Genomic DNA, 24,187 nt, shown 5'->3' with positions numbered 1-24,187 from the left:
TTTTGTGGGAGGGTGCCCTGTCAGCCAGAGGCCCTTGGAATTGTCCTAACTTTTCCCCCCTATACAGCGCCCCTGCACAGATGACTCATGATTTGGTTGAAATAACTTTCTTCCCTTAGTCAATGAAAACATTTTAGAAATTTGCTTTCTGTATTTACTCATGCTATTTTTGTCTGAATTAGAATATTAGAGTGACAAACAAAAACGAAAGCAGAAGAAATTTTTAGGAGGGCAAATACTTCTTCACAGCACTGTACACTAGTGTTGTTTTTGTTTTTTTCAGGGTGATAAGTCGGGCTCCAGGTTTGAAACTGGTTGTTGAGACCCTGATTACATCTCTTAGACCGATTGGGAACATTGTTCTCATCTGCTGTGCATTTTTCATCGTGTTTGGAATTCTGGGAGTGCAGGTAAACACATGTTGTTTATTCTTGTTCACCTTCTGTTTTGGATAAAACCTTGTCAAAATTACAAATGTAATTGTTTTCATTGGAAAAGGCTACTAGAAGAAAGATACTGCTTTGAGAGGTTTAAAATAAATGAGGCACAGCTAAGAATGGTTTCAGGTAATAAAAAGTGAGGCAGAACATTGTGAGGAAATGCAAATGAGCTGCTGATTATGCAAAACACTCCTTGAAGTAATTAAAAAAGCAGTGACTACAGAAGGATTGTGCTGAGAATATTTTCCTTGAAATCAATAATTTATTGAGTAAAGCATTTTTTTAAATTATTTCTCAAAAAATAAACATACTAACTTTTAATTTTTATATAAATATTATTTAAAACACAAATAATTCAATCAATCAATTTTATTTGTATAGCACAGTTCAGCAAAAAGGCAGTTAGCCCACTAACTGCTTTGAACAGTTAGCCCCATGAAGGATATGATGTTTGTTTTTGTTTATATCCTAAAATGACTAAATTAAAGTCATAAAAACATCATACAGTCACCAATTTGAGAAACTAGTATCAAACATAATATTTCGATGAGTTCTATCATAAAAATTATCAATGCACATCATACATAATTGTCAATGTTCCATTTATTATGATTTGTGGTGCATAGAAGCAGTGTTGTAGTCAAGACCACCTAATCCGAGACCAAGTCAAGACCAAGACCAGCGCCTCGCGCTACATGACACAATAAAATGTGAAATATGATCAAAATTCCTAATCAAATTCCTCTGAAAGCTTCACATTTCCATAAAAAACACCTAGACATTACAGTAAATACTTAGAGCTGAAATAAATTTAAACAATACTCTGTTTATCTAAAAAGATAACACCCTGGGCATTTGCCCATATCATTCATGTCAGAAATCACCCCTGTCTGCACCATAAAACATAGCAATCATGGCAATGCCCTGATGGTAAACAACGCTCAACTATGAAAACTGACCAAAGAGCAACAAGCAAGAAGTAACCAAGCACAAGACGCTCGCCGTGACTGTTTTCACCCTCTCTCCTGCTACATGAAGCCAGGCAGTCTGCCACCATGGCACACATTGCAACTGCCATTTAGTAAATATCAATATATATAATTAAATAAAATAATGATAGTTACTGCAGTGTTACGCAGAGCATTACAAGAACAAAGAACGGCTCTCAGTGAGGCTTCAGTCCTATTTTCTTAGTAAAGAGAAGTTCAGAAGAATCGGATCGTTTGTGAATGTCACCCCAGCTAGCATTGAATGTTTGGAGCACGTCTGCTTAACGTTGTCTTGAACGTCCGCCGAATGTCTGGTGATTACGTTTGGTCGACGTACAAATGAAACTCCAAAGGACGTCCGGGGGACGTCCTCCTGGGTCGTTCACCGGACTCAAAATCAACCATTAGACTTTCGGCGGACTTTCATTTGAATGTCCACTGATTACTTTCAGCGGACTTACGCATTTTTTTCCAACAATCAAAAGCTATATAATGGTTATGCTAGGTCCGTGGAAATGCTAACATAGCAGCAATTTTATTGGAATGCAATGTTTTCATGATGAACAGTTGTCTTCCATTACTATGCGATATTAATCCAATGTTTTAACAAATTGTAGAAAAGGAAAGCTGGCCCCACACTTACTGTTTTCACAAGGAACGGTTGTCTTCTGTTTCCAAGACATTAATTTAATGTAATAAATTGTAAAATCGATGACAACCACTTAAAAACACTTGGCAAAGAATTTATTATTTTTATAGTATTAACATTAAAGACTACACACAACAAAATATGATAATCACATTTATTCATACATATGTACCAAAAAGACATGAAACCTTCTTAGAACAAAGTAAAACAGCACAGTATACATTTTAATACAAAGGGTTTTTAGAAAAGACATTCACAATAACAAAAATCAAAGCAAAATCAGCAAAGTAACCCAGTGCTTAAAAATATAATTTTAAAAGAAATATTTACACCAGAACTTATTTTATGAACGTTGACACATGCACAAAATAATAAGAAAACAAAACAAAAAAACAAACCAGACAACCTTGAGCCTTAAAACTTTTGGTGTTCTGAATCCGACGCTTGGTTCTTTGGTACAGCCTCTGAAAAACAGACAAAATTTATATATTTTAAACTGAGACGTGTATTCATGGTTTTATGAAACAAAACGTTTCATTGGCTACAGAGAAACATGCATAACAAAGTCCAGCTATAGGATAATATACAACAATTCACATAATTTTAGACTGAAAGGCACAGACTGGCGACCTGTCCAGGTGACCCCGCCTCTCGCCCAGAATGTTAGCTGGAGAGGCACCAGCAACCCTCCCGACCCCACAAAGGGACAAGGGTGTATAGAAAATGGATGGATGAGATTATACTTACTAAATATTTCAGTCATCAAGAGCTGGTGACCAGAAAGACTTCTCTCTCCACCCAGTCTGAATAGATCTCTGCTGAGATCCAGCTAAAAAAGTAACACAGAGAATTTAAAAGTTAATATTTTAAACAGTACTGCACCTGATGGAAGGAAAGAATAATGTGATGAGAAAGGCTAATTATGTTTTCAAAAAATTATACATACCATTTATTTCTGAACAGCTCCTGACTCCAGTTTTTGGTTCAGGACTTCTAATTTCTCTGCAGTGGAGGCTGGAAGGCCGAGCTCATCCAGTGAGTCCATCTCTTCAGCAGAACCAGTGACTGTCAGACGGGTCAGAATGACTCGCAGCATCCTGGGGTTTCAAAATGACTGATATCATTAATGATACAGGGAAGAAGCCTTTTAGTTATCTTGCTTTGCTACCAAAGTTGTTAGCTAGCAGCTAGCTAATAGCACATCAACAACAGCCTACTCCGTGCTGAAGCAGAAACTATACAAAGTTCAACGTGGTTTTCCGTCATCTGACAAGTAGCAAGTCTACTCCACTTTATTCACCAAAAACTGTTCTGTAATCTGGAACGTTTGCTACGTTGAGCTCCACAGTTAGCCGCCTTATCTCACTGTGCGAGAGGCAACTGTGTCATTTGTCACGGGCAAAAGGTCAAAGGTAACAAGGTGACCGGAGGGCTAAAAACCCCAACACAAAACCAAGTAATTTTAGTACATGTTATTATGTCAGAAGAGGACTTAGGAAATAATAATACCAAAAAAAGTAAAAAATTGACCAAAAGGGCATTTGGGGGCAAGAAGCAAAGGGGGCAGGTGCTCAAGCACCTCTATGCTTCCTGGTGGATAGATGTTGTTTTTAATTCTTGAAGGAACCTAGATTAATAGGAGTTGGAGTTGAATGTTTTTGACTTTGGCTACTTAATCATTAATTTTCCGTCCAGTCTATCTGATCTTTAAGTGTGTGTTGTAAAACTGTGGAAAGTGGATGACAAATCACTCTATTCAAAATTTCACAAGATTAGTAAGGACTGAATTTAGTTCTAGTTGTGTCTTGTTTGTCAAAACATTTATGAACTCTTTGGATCAGTAAAATGTAATGATTTCTTTACTTATTAACTGATTTGTTCAGCATTTCTTCAACTCTGGTTTCTGCAACTTTTAAATGTGTTCTTTCTACTACGCATCTACCCATCCTCCTGATCCACAGCTCATGATTTAAGTTTTCTTAAAGAACCAGTACCGTATTTTCCGCACTATAAGACGCACCTAAAAACCTTCAATTTCCTCAAAAGCCGACAGTGCGCCTTATAATCCGGTGCGCCTTATATATGGACCAATATTGAGCCACAACAGGTCCAGCAACGGACCTTACCACAGGGGCCGCGTTTCATTGGCTAATGCCCATTTTAGGTCACAGTGCAGCTACCACGTGCGTGACCGTCTCACAAACACAAGCTACAGTAGTAAACATATGCTAATGTACATTGTGGACCATCAAAACCATGAATGCCGACTTACCCAGCCTTGCAAGAACAATAGGCATCAGTGATCTTGTCCACAGCTATATTTATGCTGAGGCTGTGAGGATCTGCTGTTTTCCTCATCTATCGGTAGCTTTTAGCTGTGACGCGCACAATGTTGGAGGCATCCAGTGGCTCAAACACCTTGATGTCGTCCAAAAAAGATGACATGAACTTGTTGGTTCCCCTGTCCATTGTCGTGGCTGATATGTTGTGAAAATCCGGCAGAAATGCTACGCTAATTAACTCAGATCGAAATGAAAGACGTCATGTTTACACAGACATGCAGTAGGCTGCTTACGTAGTTGGTCCACTACGGTAAGCAGCCGCCAACTTCTTTTTCCCCCGTAGAAGAAGTAGTGCGCGGTGCATGCTGGGATAGTTGTCAGAACACTGGTTTGTTAATAAAGTTTGATAATACATTTAAAGGGGGGGAGGGGCAGGGGAAGAGAGACAGAGACTGCAGCGGCAGCGTGTCGGTTGGTCTGTGTTACCCAGAAAGCAGTTGGGCATAATATCGCAACACCAACACCGTGAGTGAAACAACGGCTGGGCCAGCCTACTATATAAAGTACTCGGGGACCATTTCTTTATTAATGTGGATGTGTAATAATAGAGTATGAAGCGTCTATTCTATGCACCTTATAATGCGGTGCGCCTAATGTATGAAAAAAGTCCTAAAATAGGCCATTCATTGAAGGTGCGCCTTATAATCCGGTGCGCCTTATAGTGCGGAAAATACGGTATTTAGAAATACTGGGTTACTCCAATATTTTAACATTTGAAGTCAAGGCAGAGCAGAACCAGAACCAAGAAACCTGAAAGATCTGGAAGGTATACAACAACAGCAGATCTTTAATGTATTACGGTGCTATATGTTGTGGGAAAAAAATTATTTCCAAGCACTGTTAGATGAAATCACTTAGTCAGGTTTATTTGTATATTGTGCACAGTACAGAGAGCTTGTTAGACAGTCAATAATGAAGAAGTTCCGAATGAAAAGCTCCCCCAAGCAGAGTCAACACATGAGTTTTATACCAGGGATAAGGAATCCAAAACATGGGAAACAGTCTGGCTCCCATGCAGCTGCAGGAAAACAACTTCCAATCTTGTGTGTGTAGCCCATACCGGTTCTTTTGGTCAGAGTTCATAAGCATTTAATATAACATAATCAGCAGATGTTAACTTATAATAAGTTTCCCAACACAATATATCACCTGAAGAAAATTTCCAGGATTAGCGGACTAATGTCTCAGCAAGATCTAGAGAAACTCATCCATGGGTTTATCTGTGTTCATATTGATTAAGTAACAGTGTCTTCGCGGGTCTGCAGCTGATCCAGAACGCTGCTGCTGATGTTCTCACTGAGACCAGGAAGATAGAGCATCATTTCTTGCTCCCTGTAGCTCAGAGAATAGGCTTTAACATACTGTTGTTAGTTTATAACAACAGTATGTTGTTATAAACAGTTATAAACAACATGCTGTTGTTTATAACAGTATATTGTAAACAGTATATTTCCAGTACAACCCAGCTTTCCAGTTGGGTTGTCCAACTCTCCAGTCTCCAGAACATGACAGTTTTCATGTCATGTTCAACAGTACCAAAAGCTGCACTGACAGCCACACTGTCACTGTGGTTATTCCACAGATTGTATTTATGTGGATGTCACTGAATTCTTTGACCAGGTCAGTCTCAGTAGTTTGGTGATCACAGAAACCAGACTTAAGGACATCAATGTGTTTGGTTATGGAAGTTATTTAACTATTAAAACAGTTTTGTTATTAATTTTGCTGATGAATGGAAGGTTGGAGATCAGCCTGTAATTCTGCAATAGTGATTTATCCAGATCGTTTTTTTTTTGTTGTTTTTTTATCAGTGGTTTGATAACTGCTGTTTTTAAACCCTGGGGGGAAACACCTGATGAGAAGGATGAGTGTACTGTTTGAATCAGATCAGATGGAATGACAGACAGAACTTTCTTAAGGAAACATGTGGGTATGAAATCAAGACGTCAGGAAGAGGAGCTTAACTGATCAAACCATGCCTCATCATAAATGATCATAGAGCAAGCCGCTGTTTATAAGGCCCTCCATCCATGACTCCATCTGCTCACCAGCCGAGCTTCAACCCACTTCGGCCCCTTCTCCACCTTTGTTCTTCTGGTTCCTTCAGGATTTCATCCGCTCTTCGGCCTCCACCACCAGTGTTCAGATCGCCTGGGGAAGACATCTTTAATCCTCATCCTAATCAGCTCATCCAAGTTTACTGCAATTCGCAGTGCCCATGTCTTCTGCCTGGGACTGAGCACTAAATCTTACATGCCAAATTAATGCCAAATAAAACTTTCTAACTGCAACTCTTTCTTTGTTCTCCTCTGCTTTGTGGAAAAAGCAGAGGTGGTGGTTTGTTCTCCAGATTGAATTTTATTTTAGATAAAAATATACACTTTCTCCTATGGGAGACTAATAAAGATTTTGAGATGTTTGGCTTTTTGGTGAAATTTATGGAAAAAGTTTAACGCTTCCACTACAATGATATATTGTGAAAATACAGCTTCTGGGAGCATGCAGTAACAAAAAATGTCATTGTCTCAGTAATGTGTCCTGTGCCCTTAACCATAGATTACAGCCTTTGGGCTGCCGCCCAAAGGCTGGTCTGGTGACAACAACTTGCATAGCACTGTTCTTGACATCTACATCAGTGGCAGCCATCCTTTCTGGTCAGCATGAATCAACTTTCAGAGAACAGCACTGAGCCCCACTGGTCTCTGGTCCAGTGTAAATGCTCTCTGGCCTTTAGAAGACAATGATGCCTCTGTCAGGTGGTGAGGTCAGGTAACCTTGCAGGTCATGCAACATGCAGGTCATGCTGATGTAAACAGTTTCAAATTATCTAACATGACACCTAGGTGCCTCTCACTTTATATACGTCTGGAATTAAGTGGCATTTATCATCCACTTCATGATAAAACCGGCATCAGTGTGGGATGAGGGTAAAGGACATCCACTTCTATACCTCTCTGACTCTTCCAAACTCTGTTGCAACCTGCTGATGACACTGACTCTAAGTTAAGTGTCACGGTCAGAGCTGATAGAGATCCGAAGGCATGTGGAAAAAGCAGAGGTGGCGGTTTGATCATTTACGTTAACAACCATTGGTGTAACCCTGGCCATGTCACAGTCAAGGCAGAGCTGTGTTGCCCTGATCTGGAGCTGTTGACTGTCAGCCTCTGTCCTTACTACCTCCCCCGGGAATTCAGACATGTGATCTCCATCTGTGTTTACTTCCCACCAAGGGCGGAGCCAGCTGCTGTCTGTCAAAAGATACAAAGTGTCACAGCACAATTTCAGTTGCAACATCCTGAAGCACTCATAATAATATCTGGAGATTTTAATCATGTCACCCTGGATTCCACTCTGACTGCTTTTCACCAGATTGTCAGTTGTCCGACCAGGAAAAACAGGATAATTGATTTACTGTACACCAGTGTACACCAGTGTAAAAGATGGATATAATGCTGTTGCCCTTCCCCCATTAGGCAAGTCAGACCACAGCCTGGTGTACATACAGCCCCAGTATAACCCCCCTGGTCCAAAGGCAGGGTGTTTCCACTCGCTCCATCAGAAGATGGACTCCTGAAGCAGAGGAGGTCCTGAGAGACTGTTTCAACATCACTAACTGGGATGTGCTGCTGGGAGCTCATGGTGAGGACCTAGAGGGGATGACTGACTCTCTCACAGATTACCTTAATTTCTGTGTAAGGTAATCTCATTTCTTTACACACAAACTTTAAATAGTGAACACACCCCTTTTTATCCTCTGAAAAAGTACTGTAACAACACTGTTCAATGTTACCCAAATAATAAACCATGGGTAACACAAGGAGTAAAGACTATCCTCAACCAGAAGAAGATGGCCTTCAGGACTAAAGATAAAGAGAAGGTAAAGGCAGCACAAAGAGAGGTGAAATGTTGTCTGAGGAAGGCAAAATACTGCTATAGGAGGAAGGTGGAGCAGAAGCTGAGGGAAAACTGGTGATGTCTGGGATGGTTTCAGAACCATTACAGGGCACAAAGCTCCAACTACCACAGAGGGAGGAAGTAAAGAGCTAATAAACTGTATAACTTTTTCAATAGATTTAGCCATTATGCTTCACCCACCACCATTACTACATCTACTCTGCCCCAGTGCTTTCCCCCAGTACATCCTCCTCCTTGCCAGCAGGTGCAGTCATTCCACCATCATGGCATCCTCGCCTCGCCTTTATCCCATACCAGCCCCCTGACCCAACCTCCTCTTCCAAGGCAGCCTAGTAGCCCTTCTCCTTTCTTTCCCTCCACACAGCCTCCTCCACACTTTACAGCTGATCAAGTGAGGGCAGAACTGAGGAAGCTTTGACCTCGAAAAGCTGCAGGACCCGACAGAATATCCGCTCGGATTCTCAAGATCTGTGCTACTGAGCTAGGGGAACCATTACAACAAATCTTCAACTCTAGTCTGCAACTTGGGAGCGTGCCAACACCCTGGAAGACATCCTGCATCATTCCTGTCCTAAGAAGAGCAGGCCCAGTGAGCTGAATGACTTAAGAATGGTGGCATTAACATCACATCTGATGAAGACTCTGGAGAGGCTCTTCCTCAACCACCTCAGAATGCAGGTACAGGATGTTGAAGACCCCCTGCAGTTTGCCTACAGGGCAAAGGTTGGAGTGGAGGATGCCATCATCCACCTCCTACATCGAGCCCACTCGCACCTGGACAAAGGAAGTGGAAATGTCAGGATCCTCTTCCTAGATTTTTCAAGTGCGTTTAACACGATCCAGCCCCCTGCACTTTTGGAAAGTGGACTCCTGCCTGACCACCTGGATTTGCAGCTACCTTACCGACAGACCACAGTTTGTCAGGATGAATAACATCATGTCTGACACTGTGGTCAGCAACATTGGAGCCCCGCAGGGGATGGTGCTGTCACCCATTCGCTTCACCCTGTACACTTCAGACTTCTGCTTTAACTCTGAAACATGTCATATTCAGAAGAATGCTGATGACACTGCCATCATGGGGTGCATTAAGGACAGCGAAAAGGAGTAGAGGAGCCTGGTGAGGGACTTTGTTGTCTGGTGCCATAGAAACAGCCTGCAGCTAAATACTTCCAAGACAAAGGAACTGGTCATTGATTTCAGGAAGAACAGAGGCAGTCCACGACCAGTTCTGATAGGAGGGGAGGAGGTGGAGGTCGTGCAGACTTATAAATATCTTGGCCTGTGGCTGGACAACAAGCTGGACTGGACAAGCAACACCAAGCAGCTTTATAAGAAGGCTCAGACCAGGATGTACTACCTGAGGAGGCTGAGATCCTTTATCATCTGTGGAAAGCTGCTGGGGTTGTTTTACTAATCTGTTGTCGCCAGCGTCCTTTTATATGCTGTGGTTTACTGGGGTGGAAGCATTTCTAAGGCAGACCTTTCTAAGCTGGAGAAGCAAATCAGGAGGGCTGGCTCAGTGGTTGGCACAAGGCTTGACTATCTGGCAGCAGTGGCAGAGAGGAGAACCCTACAGAAACTCGAGGCTATTATGGACAACACCAGCCACCCTCTGCACATTATCATCAGCAGCCAGGAAAGCAGGTTCAGTGGGAGACTGCTTCTTCCAAAGTGCAGGACCAACAAACTAAAGAACTCCTTTGTGCCTCATGCAATAAAACTCTTCAACTCCTCACTGACTAACAGGAGTACAATAGAAATAGAGGAACTATAGAGTCAGGCTAAATGTTAATGTAAAAAAATAAAAATAAAAAATAGTTTAAGGATTTGATGTATTGGTTCTGTGTGGGAGAATGGACTAAATAAAGTGTCTGTCTGTCTGTCTGTCTGAGAACATCCTGCTTGAAGCCTCGTCATGGCAAGGTACTGATGAGAACAATTATGGTGAGGATTGTTTAAATACCCAACATCACATTATCCTGAAAAGGTTTGACGACAATGTAGGGTCATCCTAAAATTTTACCATGAAACCTGGCTTCTGGGTAAAAGGACAGAGCCCTCTAGTGGACATGGGTAAAAAAAAATATTTTGCATTCCGTCGCAATATGCTTACTGTAATAGTTGCTGGTCTATTTTGTATACAATCATAAATGTTAGAGATGTGCCGATCAGGTTTTTTCCTGCCGATACCGATCACCCATGAGGGCCGATCACCGATACCGATTGTTGGGGGTTTTGAAATGATTCGCTCAAAACCTGTAAAGAACCAGACACAAAACCAATGAGGGTTTATGACTTCCTTTGCAAAGGGAGAGATCCACAACCTCCAATCCGCTCAGGATCAAAGATTAGTGAGCTCTCCTCTCCTCTGCTTGGGAACTGGCTTTTATTATGATGACCTTTTTCAGTAGAACAATGCTGAGATAACAAAACAGATGGACCCCGTGAGTAGGAAATTACATTATAGATAACTGGTCAGAGTCAGTTAGGTAACTGAACACATGTAGATAAAACACTCAAATAAAATGATAAAACAATGATTAGTTTAACCCAACATTCCCCCCTGTTTAACATTTTATTTTGCAATATCAAGTAAAGGAAGATCAGAAGCACCCATAAGCAATAAATTGCAAAGTAAAGCAAAAACTTAGATACAAACTTCAAAACAGCATCTGAGGAAACAACAAAACTGCAAATCATACATCAGTATTACACTGCTTTTACTTTACAAAACTTTTAGTGAAATACATCAGAAAGAGCAACAGCTATATGTTTCGTTCAAATTTCTGGGCAAGATTCAAATTCACAGCATGGGCTTGAAGCAAAACTCCTACCACAGCCTTGTGGACAAGAGCCTTTGTACATGGCAAAATACAAGTCATAAAAATCCCCTACCCATGGAAACAAGGCAAGTGCAACCTTTTCTCCATCAGTCCAATGTTTGTGTTCTGGAGGAACATCAGTCCCCCAGACTGACTCATGAGGTTTAAAGTCCAATACCTCACGCTTCCGTTTTCCAGAAGATGTTGCGGCTGGTCGGTGGCTGATGATAGTGGTGCCGTCTGACACCCACACAGGTGCACAGCGACCTTGAAATTCACCTGGTAAGAAGTCATAAAGTTTATGACCACAGAGCCACATCGCTCCAGGAGTTGAGAATCGAGGTATGGCGATATTGCTCGGACTGATACATGACATCAGGAAGGTATTGCTGCAGGAGGAGGTGTTACTGAGTTTTGTACCGCTAACAACCGATCCTGGGGTCCAGCAGCAAGGATGTTTCATATCTGGTCGGCGTTCAGTCCAGAAAGTACGGGGAGATGCGTTTCCCTCCCACGTCAGGGCCGCAGGGAATTCGTCCCACCCCTAAAGATCTCCTCTGGAAACATTCCGCCTCTTCTGCTGTCATTGGTTCATAGATCAGAGTGGGCTGGTGTGAGCTGAGCGGAAGTCTGGAACAAGCGTAGCACCCTGCCTCTCCGGTGGAATTTTGTGCCAGGTAATGTAGGTAGGCTACCCACAGGTTACCACCGCCATCGTGGAGTTCATCTAGGTTTTGCAGCCAAGTAGTGATGTCATCATGGCGGAGCTGTAGAGTGTAGCACACAGAGACCACAGCACAACAGAGAACCCACCCAATGAAGGCTCCCATTGTTGCTAGGTTACAGAGACACCAGAGGCACCTGTTCTAAGGGGTGAGAGTCCTTTCTTCACTGAAGTTGAGACGAAACACCTCTATACAGTGTAACCCCTTTGTAATCAGACTTTGGACTTTGATCTCACCCTTAGGGCTCCAGCACTCTCTGCAGCTTACAGTGGCTCAGGTAGGGTCCAGGAGGGTCTTTCTGCGATTTTAACAGCTGTTGGTGTTGTCAACAGAACTTGATAGGGTCCTTCCCATCGAGGACTGGCCCAGTTCTTTCTTTTGATGACCTTTATGTAGACCCAGTCTCCTGGTTTGATTTGTGGGTCCTCCTGTGAAGGAAGAGAATCAGAAGGCAGTAAATTTGCTTTTGACAGTTCTTTGTCTTTTAACATTTTTATCATGTAATCAGCCAATGTTTGTTCTTCATCAGCTTTTTCCAAATCTTTTCCGAAAAGAGGTAATCTGTATGATCTGCCATGAATGATTTCAAAAGGTGTTAACCCATCTATGTTGGACGTTATTCTCATATACAATTTCACCAAATCCAAACATTCAGGCCATGGTCTTCCTGAGGGTCCTGTTGACCAGAGAGCGGAGGGCAGAACAGAAAGGTCATGTTCGTCCTCCTGAGAAAGACGTATTGATCAGGTTTGCAGGGGAAGAACAGAGGCTTTTCCTGCCAACACGAAGGGACAGGGTATTCTCCAAAGGTGGCAACGTGGGGTGAACTGCCATCCATCTGAGTTATCTTGGAAATCTGAACAGAATTTAGCATTTTGTAGCCTAGGGCCTGAGTGTTTCCAGGGATCATTTTCTATTTTACAGACCGAAACATGTGGAATTAGACCTCTGAACATGTCATCAACCTGATGGGGTAGGATTAGTGTATAAGCTGAAAAACTTACTTTATCAGTGTACAGATAATCTGTTGCAATGTCAACTGTTGAAACCGTTAGAAATTTGTGAAGATAATCCTCATCAGGATTGATTGCCATGGTCACATGGAGGTCTTGACTTGGCATCACAGAATAGTCTTTAGTCAGGGGAGTCTGAGCTTCCTGAACTAGGTTTTTAACTGTGTTCCAGTTCCCTTTAGCATTCAGTGTGTAGGCACAGAATAAAATGTCCTTTGAAAATAGCACAGCGTTATTAATTCTGTACGCTTGCATTCCATCAGGAGTTGGGGCTACTCCTATCCCAAGTTTAGTCATCAAGTCTCTGCCCAACAGGTTTATGGGGCATTTAGGAGACAATACAACAGAAGCATGTACGCTGTGACCAGACACTGGATCAGTAAAGGGAAGCGGTTTTGAAATTGATTCTCTATTGACTTGACCATCAGCAGAATGTACCCAAATAGAGTTTCTAGATGGTTGGGCTGCTTTTATTTTGTCCTTGAGCACTGTTTTACAGGCTCCTGTGTCACATAAAAATTCAACATCTGCTCCACCTACACTTAACACAATGTAAGGTTTTTCTCTCAGAGCATTCAAAAAATCCCAAGCTGAGCAAATATCAATTGTCTCAGTAGGGTCTTCAGTGTCATTTTCCTGCTGATCTAGTCATGCAGAAAACGAGTCATTTTGTGATTGCTGGAACCGTGGGCGTCCTCTACCACGCCCCCTACCCCTACCTATAAGAGGGCCTGAATATTGTGGACATTCTCTGCTCCAATGATCTGACTTTCCACAAATCCAACATGCATCAGGATTGTTAAAGGGTCTAGGTTGGAAAGAAGGATTAAACCTTCCTCTTCCTCTTCCTCTGGAGTTTCCTCCTTGAAAATAAATGTCTGAATCATTAAAATCAGTTTGGAAAAAAGTGTCTGACTTTGGTGATTTTTTCTTTACTATTTGTTCAGCATGTCTAGACCACGCCATTATATCCGAGACTGATTTGGTTTCATAACCCACACAGTGTTTCTTTACCCACTGTGAGAGTTGTGGGAGTATTGCATTCAGAAGTGCAGTTTTCAATTGTTGTTAAGCACCCTCTGTGTCTTCATTATAGGGGATGCCACTATAAATTTTGAATTGTTGTTCAAATCTGACTAAATCAACTGATTCTTTAGGTTTTTGTTTTACTGCAATCAATTTGTCATAATTTGCTCTTTGTCTGAAAACTATAAGGATGTTTTGAAACCATGTATTTTTCATCTCCTTGTGGTTTATAACCCTTTCCTGGTTTATTTCCCATATTGCTCTAGTACTCTGTGTTGATTTTCACAAAAAAAGGCTTTAAAAAGGTATGTGTGTGTTCTCTCAACAGAGGATTGCTATACTGTGAGCCCCGATTGTCCCCTGAAAGACAGGCTTCTAGGCTGAGACTATTTCTCAGTCCGGTCTTTCACTTAGGCTTCTAATGCCGAGGACAGAACGAGTTTTAAATCCTCAGTTGATTCTACACCAGTCATTCACTCATTCATACAAAGACAGAATTTTAGGACCAGGGACTCTAACCCAGAATTTAAGTTGGATGTTGTCAACTAGGGACTCTAACCCAGAATTTAAGTTGAACGACGTCAACTAGGGACTCTAACCCAGAATTTAAGTTGGATGTTGTCAACTAGGGACTCTAACCCAGAATTTAAGTTGAACGACGTCAACTAGGGACTCTAACCCAGAATTTAAGTTGAACGACGTCAACTAGGGACTCTAACCCAGAATTTAAGTTGAACGACGTCAACTAGGGACTCTAACCCAGAATTCAGTTGTTTTTTAGTATCGGCTGTTTCATAAGAAAAGCTTCTACTCACTCAATTGGCGTGTCGGTTTGATCAGGTTGGATCCCGTCAATCGGCCGCTGACAGACGAGGGGAGACCTATTTCACCGGCCCAGCGGAGAATTTACTCCCCGGGACTTTTGTACGGGTCGTGATGACTCCGGCAGTGCACTGGCTTCGGTGTGTCGTCCTCAGTCGGCCAACGGTCGGTATGTTGGGATCCCGGGTTTCGGCACCAAGTTGTTGGGGGTTTTGAAATGATTCGCTCAAAACCTGTAAAGAACCAGACACAAAACCAATGAGGGTTTATGACTTCCTTTGCAAAGGGAGATATCCACAACCTCCAATCCGCTCAGGATCAAAGATTAGTGAGCTCTCCTCTCCTCTACTTGGGAACTGGCTTTTATTATGATGACCTTTTTCAGTAGAACAATGCTGAGATAACAAAACAGATGGACCCCGTGAGTAGGAAATTACATTATAGATAACTGGTCAGAGTCAGTTAGGTAAATGAACACATGTAGATAAAACACTCAAATAAAATGATAAAACAATGATTAGTTTAACCCAACACCGATCACCGATACCGATCACATAATTATTATTTATTTATTTTTTATCATAAACCCTACCGGTTACATTATGTGGAAAAAGGAACTATGAATTCACCTTAATTTAGACAAAAACTTGTTTTTAATAACTTTTTCCAAGAAGAAAACTAAACAAAACAGGCATTGTGCAAATTGTACTGCTATTGATAATACTGTCTTTAACAGAATGATAACATATGAAGGCTCTGAAGAGGCTAAATAATGCAAAGAGCCAAAATAAAACCTCTCAACATTGCCAAGAAGTTCAAGTATAAAACTTAACATTCAAAGGCAAAAACAGGTTCCATTACAATAAACAATCCAGAGTTACTGAATGAAAACTTCCTGATAGCATGGCGGCTAGCTGATTACTGCTAGCTCTGATTGGCTGTTTCTGACTGAGCGGAGTAATTATGCAGAACAGGGAGGAGATCGATTATTTTTTCAGAGATTATCTGTCTCATGTTAGGACAGAGAAAGTTTTAATACGTATGTAAAATGTATTTTTTTTTAGGTTAGATGCTGCAGCTTTAAGCAGAGGTTCGGTGTGAGAGTCACTACCAGGTGAGCAGAAGCGAAGCTCCGTCTGTCAAATATTACTACCTGTAGCGTAGCAGCGGTTCAACAGGAGAGCAGAACCAGCGTCTTACATCGCAGCTCGAAGACTTAAATAATTTTGCGGGTTATTTGTTTAGCTTTCTGACCGTCATGCTAATCCGGGTGAGTGTTTGTAGCTGTGCGCTGCTTTACCTGCTATCTGATCCTCCGTATGTCTTTTTTACTGCAGTGAGCCTCGATGTAGCCAAACTCCGTCAAGTATGGCATTGTTTTTATGCCATATTAGATTCGTTGTGTTGATGCATTTTGACCTGCTTCACCCCACGTGCTTTAATTTTCCGCCGCAACACGCAAACTTCCCCATTCACTCAGTGCGTCATAGTTCCGCATCGCTTAGGATTTGTTGTTGCGCGTTTGCGCAGAGTGAAGGAAAGAGGAGACCAGCTGCACAGGCAGGCTGCGAAATGAGAAGCAGGTGATCGGTATCGGCAGCAAGAGCCAATGATCGCCGATCACCGATCATTCACTTTTTCATGGAAATCGGCCCGATTATGATCGGTGACCAATCGATCGGCACACCTCTAATAAATGTCAATTTAACATTTCAAATATATACACATTTACACTCTGTGAAACGTGTTTATTATTAACTCTTTGGTGCAAAAAACAGATTGAAAATTCAATGCTGCATGTTTATCTCAGAATCTGAGCTAGAACAAAGGAAAGAAACAAGAGAAACCCACCTGTCAGATTGCTCCCACTACTCAGTTAAGGTGTTACTGACATCACTGCTCGTGATGCCTTTTGATTTGCCAAATGGCCCAGCATTTTATCAAGCTCTTGTGAATGATGTTTTGAAAGATTTTCTGAATGTCTTTGTATAGTCTATCTCAATGACATTTTGATTTATTCAAAGATCCTTACAGAACACAAGAAACACAAGAAACATGTCCGCCTCATCCTGCAACGCCTGATGTATAAATTGTACGGTAAAGCCGAAAAATACGAGTTCCACCAATCATTAGTTACATTCCTGGTTTTGTACTCAAGGATGTACAGGTAAGACCTACAGAAGAGAAAATCAAAGCTGTTTTGGACTTGCCCACTCTTGAATCATGTAAACAGCTTCACAGGGTCCTTGGGTTTGCCAACTTCTACTGTCGATTTATCTGTAACTACAGCCAAACCACACAACCACTACCTGCCCTTACTTCTACCAAGACGCTGTTCATTTTTACCCCTGAAGCCGACACTGCCTTTTACCAAAGACACTTTTTTCTTAATGCTCCAGTGCTCATCCAACCGGACCCCAGCAAACAATTCATTGTCGAGGTTGATGCATCTGACACAGGAGTAGGAGCTGTACTTTCTCAATTTTCAGACTCTGACAATAAAACCCATCCTAGTGCTTTCTTCTTCCGCAGATTGTCCCCTGCTGAATGCAATTATGATGTGGGAGATCATGAACTGCTAGTTTTTAAGCTAGAGGAGTGGCAGCACTGGTTAGAGGGTGCAGAACATCCCGTGCTGCTCTGGATCACAGGACTGATCACAAAAACCTCTCCTATCTCCAGTCTTCCAACAGATTAAACCTCTGTCAGTCCTGTTGGTCATTGTTTTTCTCCAGAATCAACCTCTCCATTTCTTATCACCCCAGTTCCAAGAACATTAAACCCGACGCCCTGTCTCAACTCCACTCACTTGATGACTCTGAGAGAGAACCTGCCACCATCCTACTTCTCAGCTGAACCATCACCTCTGTTACTTGGGAGAGAGAAGACCTTATTCGTCAAGCCCAACAAACCGAACCTGATCCTGGCACCTGCCCCCATAACAACATCTATTTACCTATCTCAGTCCGTGCACATCTCATCCATTGGATCCACTTAGCAAAGTTTTCAACTCACCCCGGAATCAGTCGCACAATCACTCTCATCAACTGCAGATTCTGGTGGCCATCCATTCACAAAGATGTAAATGAATTCATCCTCGCCTGTTCCATCTGTGCTAGAAACAAACCATCCCATCAACCTCCGGTCTTCTGCAACTACCCATTTTCAAATGTCCCTGGTCACACATCAACTTCGTCACTGGACTTCCAATTTCTAATGGTATGACCACTATCCTAACCATTATTGACTGCTTCTCTAAATCATGTCATCTCATTCCACTCAGAAAACTCCCCACAGCCTTCCAAACTGCTCAACTCCTGGTTAAAAATGTCTTCCGGTTACATGGCATTCCCCAAGAAATCCTCTCTGATTGTGGTACACAATTCACATCCCAAGTATGAAAACATTTCTGTTTGTCGTTGGATGCTAAATTCACACACACCAACCCCAGTCTAATGGACAAACTGAACGCATTCATCAAGAACTTAAATTCACCCTCAGATGCTTCACTTCTGCAAATCCATCTGATTGGAGTCAGTACATCCTCTGGGTCAAACATGCACATAACACACATTTCTGCTGCTACTGGTTTTTCTCCTTCTGAAGAAGTGGTTCTTCCACTACCAACCACCACTGTTTCCTTCAGACAAAAAAGAGATCTCCGTGACATCTGTCAAACATTACACCCGCCGCTGCAAAAATATATGGAATAGAACCATCACCGCCCTCAATCGTACCGCTAAACAAAACCGATAATATGCTTGACTGCAAGAGAACACCTGCCCCACAGTATTCACCTGGACAAAAGGTTTGGCTTTCTGGATGTGACATCCCTCTTAAATCCATGTCCAAGAAACTCTCCCCCAGGTTCATCAGTCCCTACGAAATTGAAAAGGTCATCAATCCAACTGCAGTCCGTCTCTGCCTCCCATCATCCCTTTGCATTCATTCCATGTTTCCTAAATCAAGCCTGTTCAGACCAGCACATTGTGCCCTCCTTCCGAGCCCCCTCCTCCCGCCCGAGACATAGATGATCACCCAGCCTTCACTATCCACCGGGTCATGGACTCCCGTCAACAGAGTCGTGGATGGCAGTACATCGTCGACTGGGAGAGTTATGACCTGGAGGAGTGTTCTTGGGTCCCGGGATCTTTTATTCTTGATCCTTGACTCATCACTGACTACCGTTCTTCTCTTTCTTCATGGTCTTCTGGGCCACCAGGTGGCGGCCGTTCAGGGGAGGGTACTGTTGGGAACTAGGGTTTTTGCTCTTTGTGGGGACATTCTGTTTGTTTGCTGCTTCCCTCATCAACCACTAGATGGTGCCTAGAGGCTGCACTACCTGGAGGGTGTGTCTGCTGACTGGAGTTAGCGCACCTGTGATCTATCCACCTCATCATCTAAACGTGTATGAGGAGCGGGCTGCCAGCACTTCAACGCCTGAGTGTTATGGCACTCTGTGCCCCTCTAAGTTAGCTCTCTGAGTTAACTTAGAGAGATTATTTCTAGTAATATTTTCCTGTTGCCTCTCTCTCAGGTGTTTCCTCGTGGCACCTTGGATTTTACCCACTGTGCAGCCCGAGTTCCTGGTTTTCTGGTTTACTCTTGTGACACTGTGGATTTTACCCACTGGTTGCCCAAGTCCCTCTCCGCCTCTGCTGAAGAATTGTTGACAGTTTCTGGTTTCACAGCTGGCAGTCGGATAACTCCTCTCCTCGGCTCTCAAGAACTAATCTGTCCGTCCTCCACTGCAGCCTCTACAATCTACTCTCCGTCTGGATCTCACACTGGAACCTGGATCATCTCAAGAACCCCTGCAAAGAGACCACAACCCCGGAGACAACAGTAATTGACAGTTACTGTGATGATGTGTTCCCCCCTGGCAGAAACACATCATCACATCGAGTAACATCAGTCCATTTTTCCTCTGAAGTTCATTTGTCCAATACCCTTTCAACTCAACTCCCACTGTCTTCAGAGTACCGACGACCCCGACTTCCATCCACAAGACAAGAACCACACAGTTTCACATTTCATCATTGTCAAAATAAAATTTATCTAATTTCCTGTTCTCCTGATTGTGTTCTGTATTTGGGCAAAAAGACTTGAACCCAACGTGACATTCACACTACCAACACAAAAAAGACAATCAAAACTGTCAGATGACTTATTACCCAGTGAAAATAACTCAGAAATAGTCCAAATAGCTTGGATTTATTTTGTTTCCTTTCTTTCCTGCTTACAGAAAGTTTCTGTTCATATCATAGGTCTGTGGTGCATTTCTAACATATACAAAAAGATATAAAATTTCAGATATTTCACAATCAGATATTAACATACATAAGAAAACCTTACAAAAATCTTATATAATTGCAGAAAGTATGATGGCCACCATAAGAAAGGCTTACAGTATTCAGTTATGCTGCATAAACTGGTCAGTATATTATTGCAAGAGAACACAAAACCTATTGCAAGAACGCAAAAGAAAAAATCCCCCCATGTCCTCTAGGGGGCTCCGTTTAAAAGCCTCTAGCTTTTTATGAGTAAGAAATTATGCTGAATACTCCACAGATTTATTCCTGACCTATCTGCCTTTTCTTAATGTGTTATATAATAAATCTTTGAGGCTGATAATCATATGATTAAATTAGACACAGGTGGACTTGGACAGGATTTTATTTAATCTGATAATAGAAAAGTGTTTGAATAAAATGTACAGATTTTACAGATTTTTCTTTGTAAAAAAATTTAAAAACCGCATTTCATTTTTCTTACTCTAAGCTAATTTGAGTTAGTCTGTGACATAAGCTTTTACTTAACCCTTTCATGCATAGTGGTCACTACAGTGGACAGCTATCTAAGAGCCATTTTCTTGTGCTTCTTGTGGATTTTTATGTTATAAATGCACACAGATCACTGAAGTGAACACTAATGCATCATAAAATACACTATCAACTACTGGCCATAAGCTGCAAATGCAAGAAATGATTTTTGTTATTTTGGTGGACAGACAAAAAGCACGCCAGTCATCCCTGTCCCTCTTTCTACTGTAGTTGACTCTTGCAGATATATATATATATATATATGTATTATTTTTTTTACAAAATTCTTTTCCTACCTACTAAAAAAATTGGAAAAAAATCCTGACACAAAGTTCATGCATGAAAGGGTTAAAATACACTGAAAGTTGTTATTGTGATATGACAAAATGTGAAAAGGTTCAAAGGAGTATACATTAGTTTACATTTTTTTAAGGCTACTTACATTATGCAAATATTTTCATTTATCGTTTGCTGAAGAGAAAAATCCTTGATGCGTTAATGCTGACATTTAGTGTCTTACTTCTAGGAATACAGTTTACTCTGTAACAAGAGCAAATTTTGCAGTGAGCGTGCAGAGAGCCTTTGTAACAAAATGTGAATCTATGAGACATTGCTTTGCATTTTGCTGTAGCCCAACCAAACTGATCCTGGAATCAGAGTTACATGTTTCTTTGTGCACTCTCGCCTCTCTGGGTGCAGCTTTTTAAAGGCAAATTCTTCTACTGTGATGGGCTAAATGTCAGCAATATTACCAACAAAACCAAGTGTCTGGAGGCGGGTTATCACTGGATACGACGGAAATACAACTTTGACAACCTTGGCCAGGTTTGTCACACCTCCTCACATCTTTGCTTTGACACCTGCAAGTGGAAAACTGATGGCACTGATTTCCATTCCCCTCACTCATCCAGGCACTGATGTCGCTCTTCGTGCTGTCTTGTAAGGACGGCTGGGTGAGCATTATGTACGACGGCCTGGATGCTGTTGGGGTGGACCAGCAGGTGAGGAACACTGATTGATGCACAGGCATTCAGAGGTTTTTGACAGTTAATCTTTTTTTTTAGTCTTTCACTCCTTTGAATTTGAGTGTTTGACTGAAGAGACAGAAATGTTTCAGAAGTCAGGACTTCTTGTTTACACTTCGCCAACCTCCTCCTCTTCTCTTCTCCCCACTTTACTCACTCTTTTGTCCTCCTGTTCAATTGAACTCCTGTCCTTTCTTCTCTTACTCTCTGTGTATCTTTTTACAGCCGAAAAGAAACAATAACCCCTGGATGCTGCTGTTCTTCATCTCATTCCTCCTCATTGTGAGCTTTTTCGTGCTCAACATGTTCGTGGGTGTGGTGGTGGAAAACTTTCACAAGTGTCGGCAGCAGCAGGAGGAGGAGGAAGCCAAGTTGAGGGAGGAGAAACGACAGAAGCGGCTGGAGAAAAGGAGGAGAAGTGAGAAAGCATTAGGGTGGTGGGTGCGGATGGACACATTGAGACTGACACCAAAACAGCCTGCATTAAACTTTTGATCCTAGTGGCAGATTCTGGTTTTCTTTAGTGCCCACATCTTTTTCTCAATTTTTTAAATTTCAAGTTACGACATTTTATGTGAATTAAAAATATAATGTCAAAAATAACTTAGTGATACATTCTATTAAAATCTTTTAATATAAAGATGTGAAAAGTATGTGTTTGGCTTTCTCTGTTATGTCTACCAGCTTCGCATTTTTCTTCTGCCAACGGCATGGACTATATCAGATTGGATAGGCAGCATCTGTGCACTTTATTTTTCGACTGTTGCCCCAGATTCACATGTAGAATTTAGGTCAGGACTTTGACTAGGCCATTTAAACTTAGAAATATGATGTCATGCTTTCTACAAAGGAGAGTGATGGACTTGTTATTTTCAGGAGACATCACTGATATGATTTCCTACACATTTGACCGTTAAAACTTAATTTAATGGATATCTAGTGTTCTGTGTGCAAAACCTTTTTATTTCTCTACACACTAATTGCTACATTTATTACACTCAGAACTGACACACTCATTTTTTTAAATTAATTAATTGATTAATTAATTTATTTATTTATTCCACTCACTACCACATTGGTGACTCACTCTGTCCACTCTTTCTCTGCAGTGTAATCTGCAGAGAAAGAGACTGACTGAAAGTGTCTTCCTTTCAGTCAGTGAACTGTCTGGCAGCAGATAGCGAGGGGTTTCTGCCCAAAGACACCTTGAGGTGTCACAAAGAATGTGTGTGTGTGATGGATAGGATTAAATTCCTGAGGAGGCACTTTTAGTAGGCACACTCACTCGGGCAGCAGAGTGCCACTTGGCACCCGTTTCATTAGTGACTTCATATCCCATATAATATTTTTCTTCCAGAAGCATTTTAATGTCTCTTTGTGTGCGTGCGTGCGTGCGTGCGTGTGTGTGTGTGTGTGCATGTGACAGGAGCCCTGGAGAAACCATATTACGCTGACTACTCCCCACTGCGGAGATCCATACACACAGTGTGCACCAGCCACTACCTAGATCTCTTCATCACCATCATCATCTTCACAAACCTCCTAACTATGAGCATGGAGCACTACAACCAACCTCAGGTAGTCATGGCAACTCCTACCTCTATCTGTCCTGGAACCATAGTAATGAAGTACAGGTACAGCAGAGCCACATTGTTTTTTCTTCTATACAGTGTTGCTTTTTCTGTGTCTGCAGTACTTGGAGGAGATCCTGAAGTACTGCAATTATGTCTTCACGCTTGTATTTGTTATTGAGGCAATTCTGAAGCTTATCGCTTTTGGCCTGCGACGATTTTTCAAAGAGAGGTACTCAGACATAATTCAGGATTACTGATGTGGGGTTCTGCTGAAAGGTTGCAAACAGTTAGCATCTTTCCTGCACTAGATAACTCGATTGTTGTCTCCATTTTTCATCCAGGTGGCCCTTTGTGATTGGTCAGAAACAATCTTTACAGATCCTCATAAATATGTGTATGTACATTGATATTAAGATGATAAACAACTTTACCAAAAAAGTATAAGAAAAGATGTGTGATGTTTTATACGCATTCTTTATGAAATAAAAATAATGCCACTACTAAAATATCCATACCTTTTTCATACACACGTATAGAGAAACTCCCTTAAAGATAAAAGAAATGTTCTATTTTTGGTTTTAGCTTAAACAAGTGGTATTTATTGTGTTCATTATATTTCCTGATGCCACTAACTATATGGGTTTAAAGTGTATTTTAATAGTAAAGTATAACAATACTTTACTTTTAAAATACACTTTAAACCCACATGACCACAGTTTATGTCTCGGTTACATAAAGATGTTTGATTAAGTAACATCACAACCTTTTCCAAACTTTTTCACTTAGCAGGCTATACTTCACTAAGTCATATCCAATAAATTAAAATATTCTAAAAAAGTTCATTTATTTCAATAAATCCATCACTTATCCATTAATTGTACATGGGATGTTTTCATGCCCTTGTAATAATAAAAACAATAGTTTTTACTTAGTTTTTATTATTACTTAGAGTTAAACTGTAAAGTACTCACTATTTAGATGCAGAGAGACTCCTATTATTGCAACCCAGAAAAGGAATTA

The 24,187-nt window shown here is 41.4% G+C and overlaps 1 protein-coding gene across 1 annotated transcript in view; it reads left to right on the top strand.

Annotated features, from left to right (window-relative positions):
- LOC106908529 (voltage-dependent T-type calcium channel subunit alpha-1H-like) overlaps nt 1–24,187 on the top strand; it is a 290,955-nt gene that overhangs the window by 226,123 nt on the left and 40,645 nt on the right. Inside the window, exons 23-28 of the mRNA XM_088014499.1 lie at nt 284–410; nt 21,268–21,393; nt 21,480–21,569; nt 21,819–22,011; nt 23,020–23,171; nt 23,287–23,396. Of these exons, the coding sequence (XP_087870625.1) occupies nt 284–410; nt 21,268–21,393; nt 21,480–21,569; nt 21,819–22,011; nt 23,020–23,171; nt 23,287–23,396 (798 nt within the window). The remainder of the gene's footprint in view (nt 1–283; nt 411–21,267; nt 21,394–21,479; nt 21,570–21,818; nt 22,012–23,019; nt 23,172–23,286; nt 23,397–24,187) is intronic.

The sequence above is a fragment of the Poecilia mexicana genome, unplaced genomic scaffold, assembly GCF_051168715.1.
Source record: "Poecilia mexicana isolate PSO_F unplaced genomic scaffold, ASM5116871v1 scaffold_1, whole genome shotgun sequence".
In the NCBI taxonomy this organism is placed as follows: Eukaryota; Metazoa; Chordata; class Actinopteri; order Cyprinodontiformes; family Poeciliidae; genus Poecilia; species Poecilia mexicana.
This window is presented reverse-complemented; position numbering and strand designations above follow the sequence as displayed.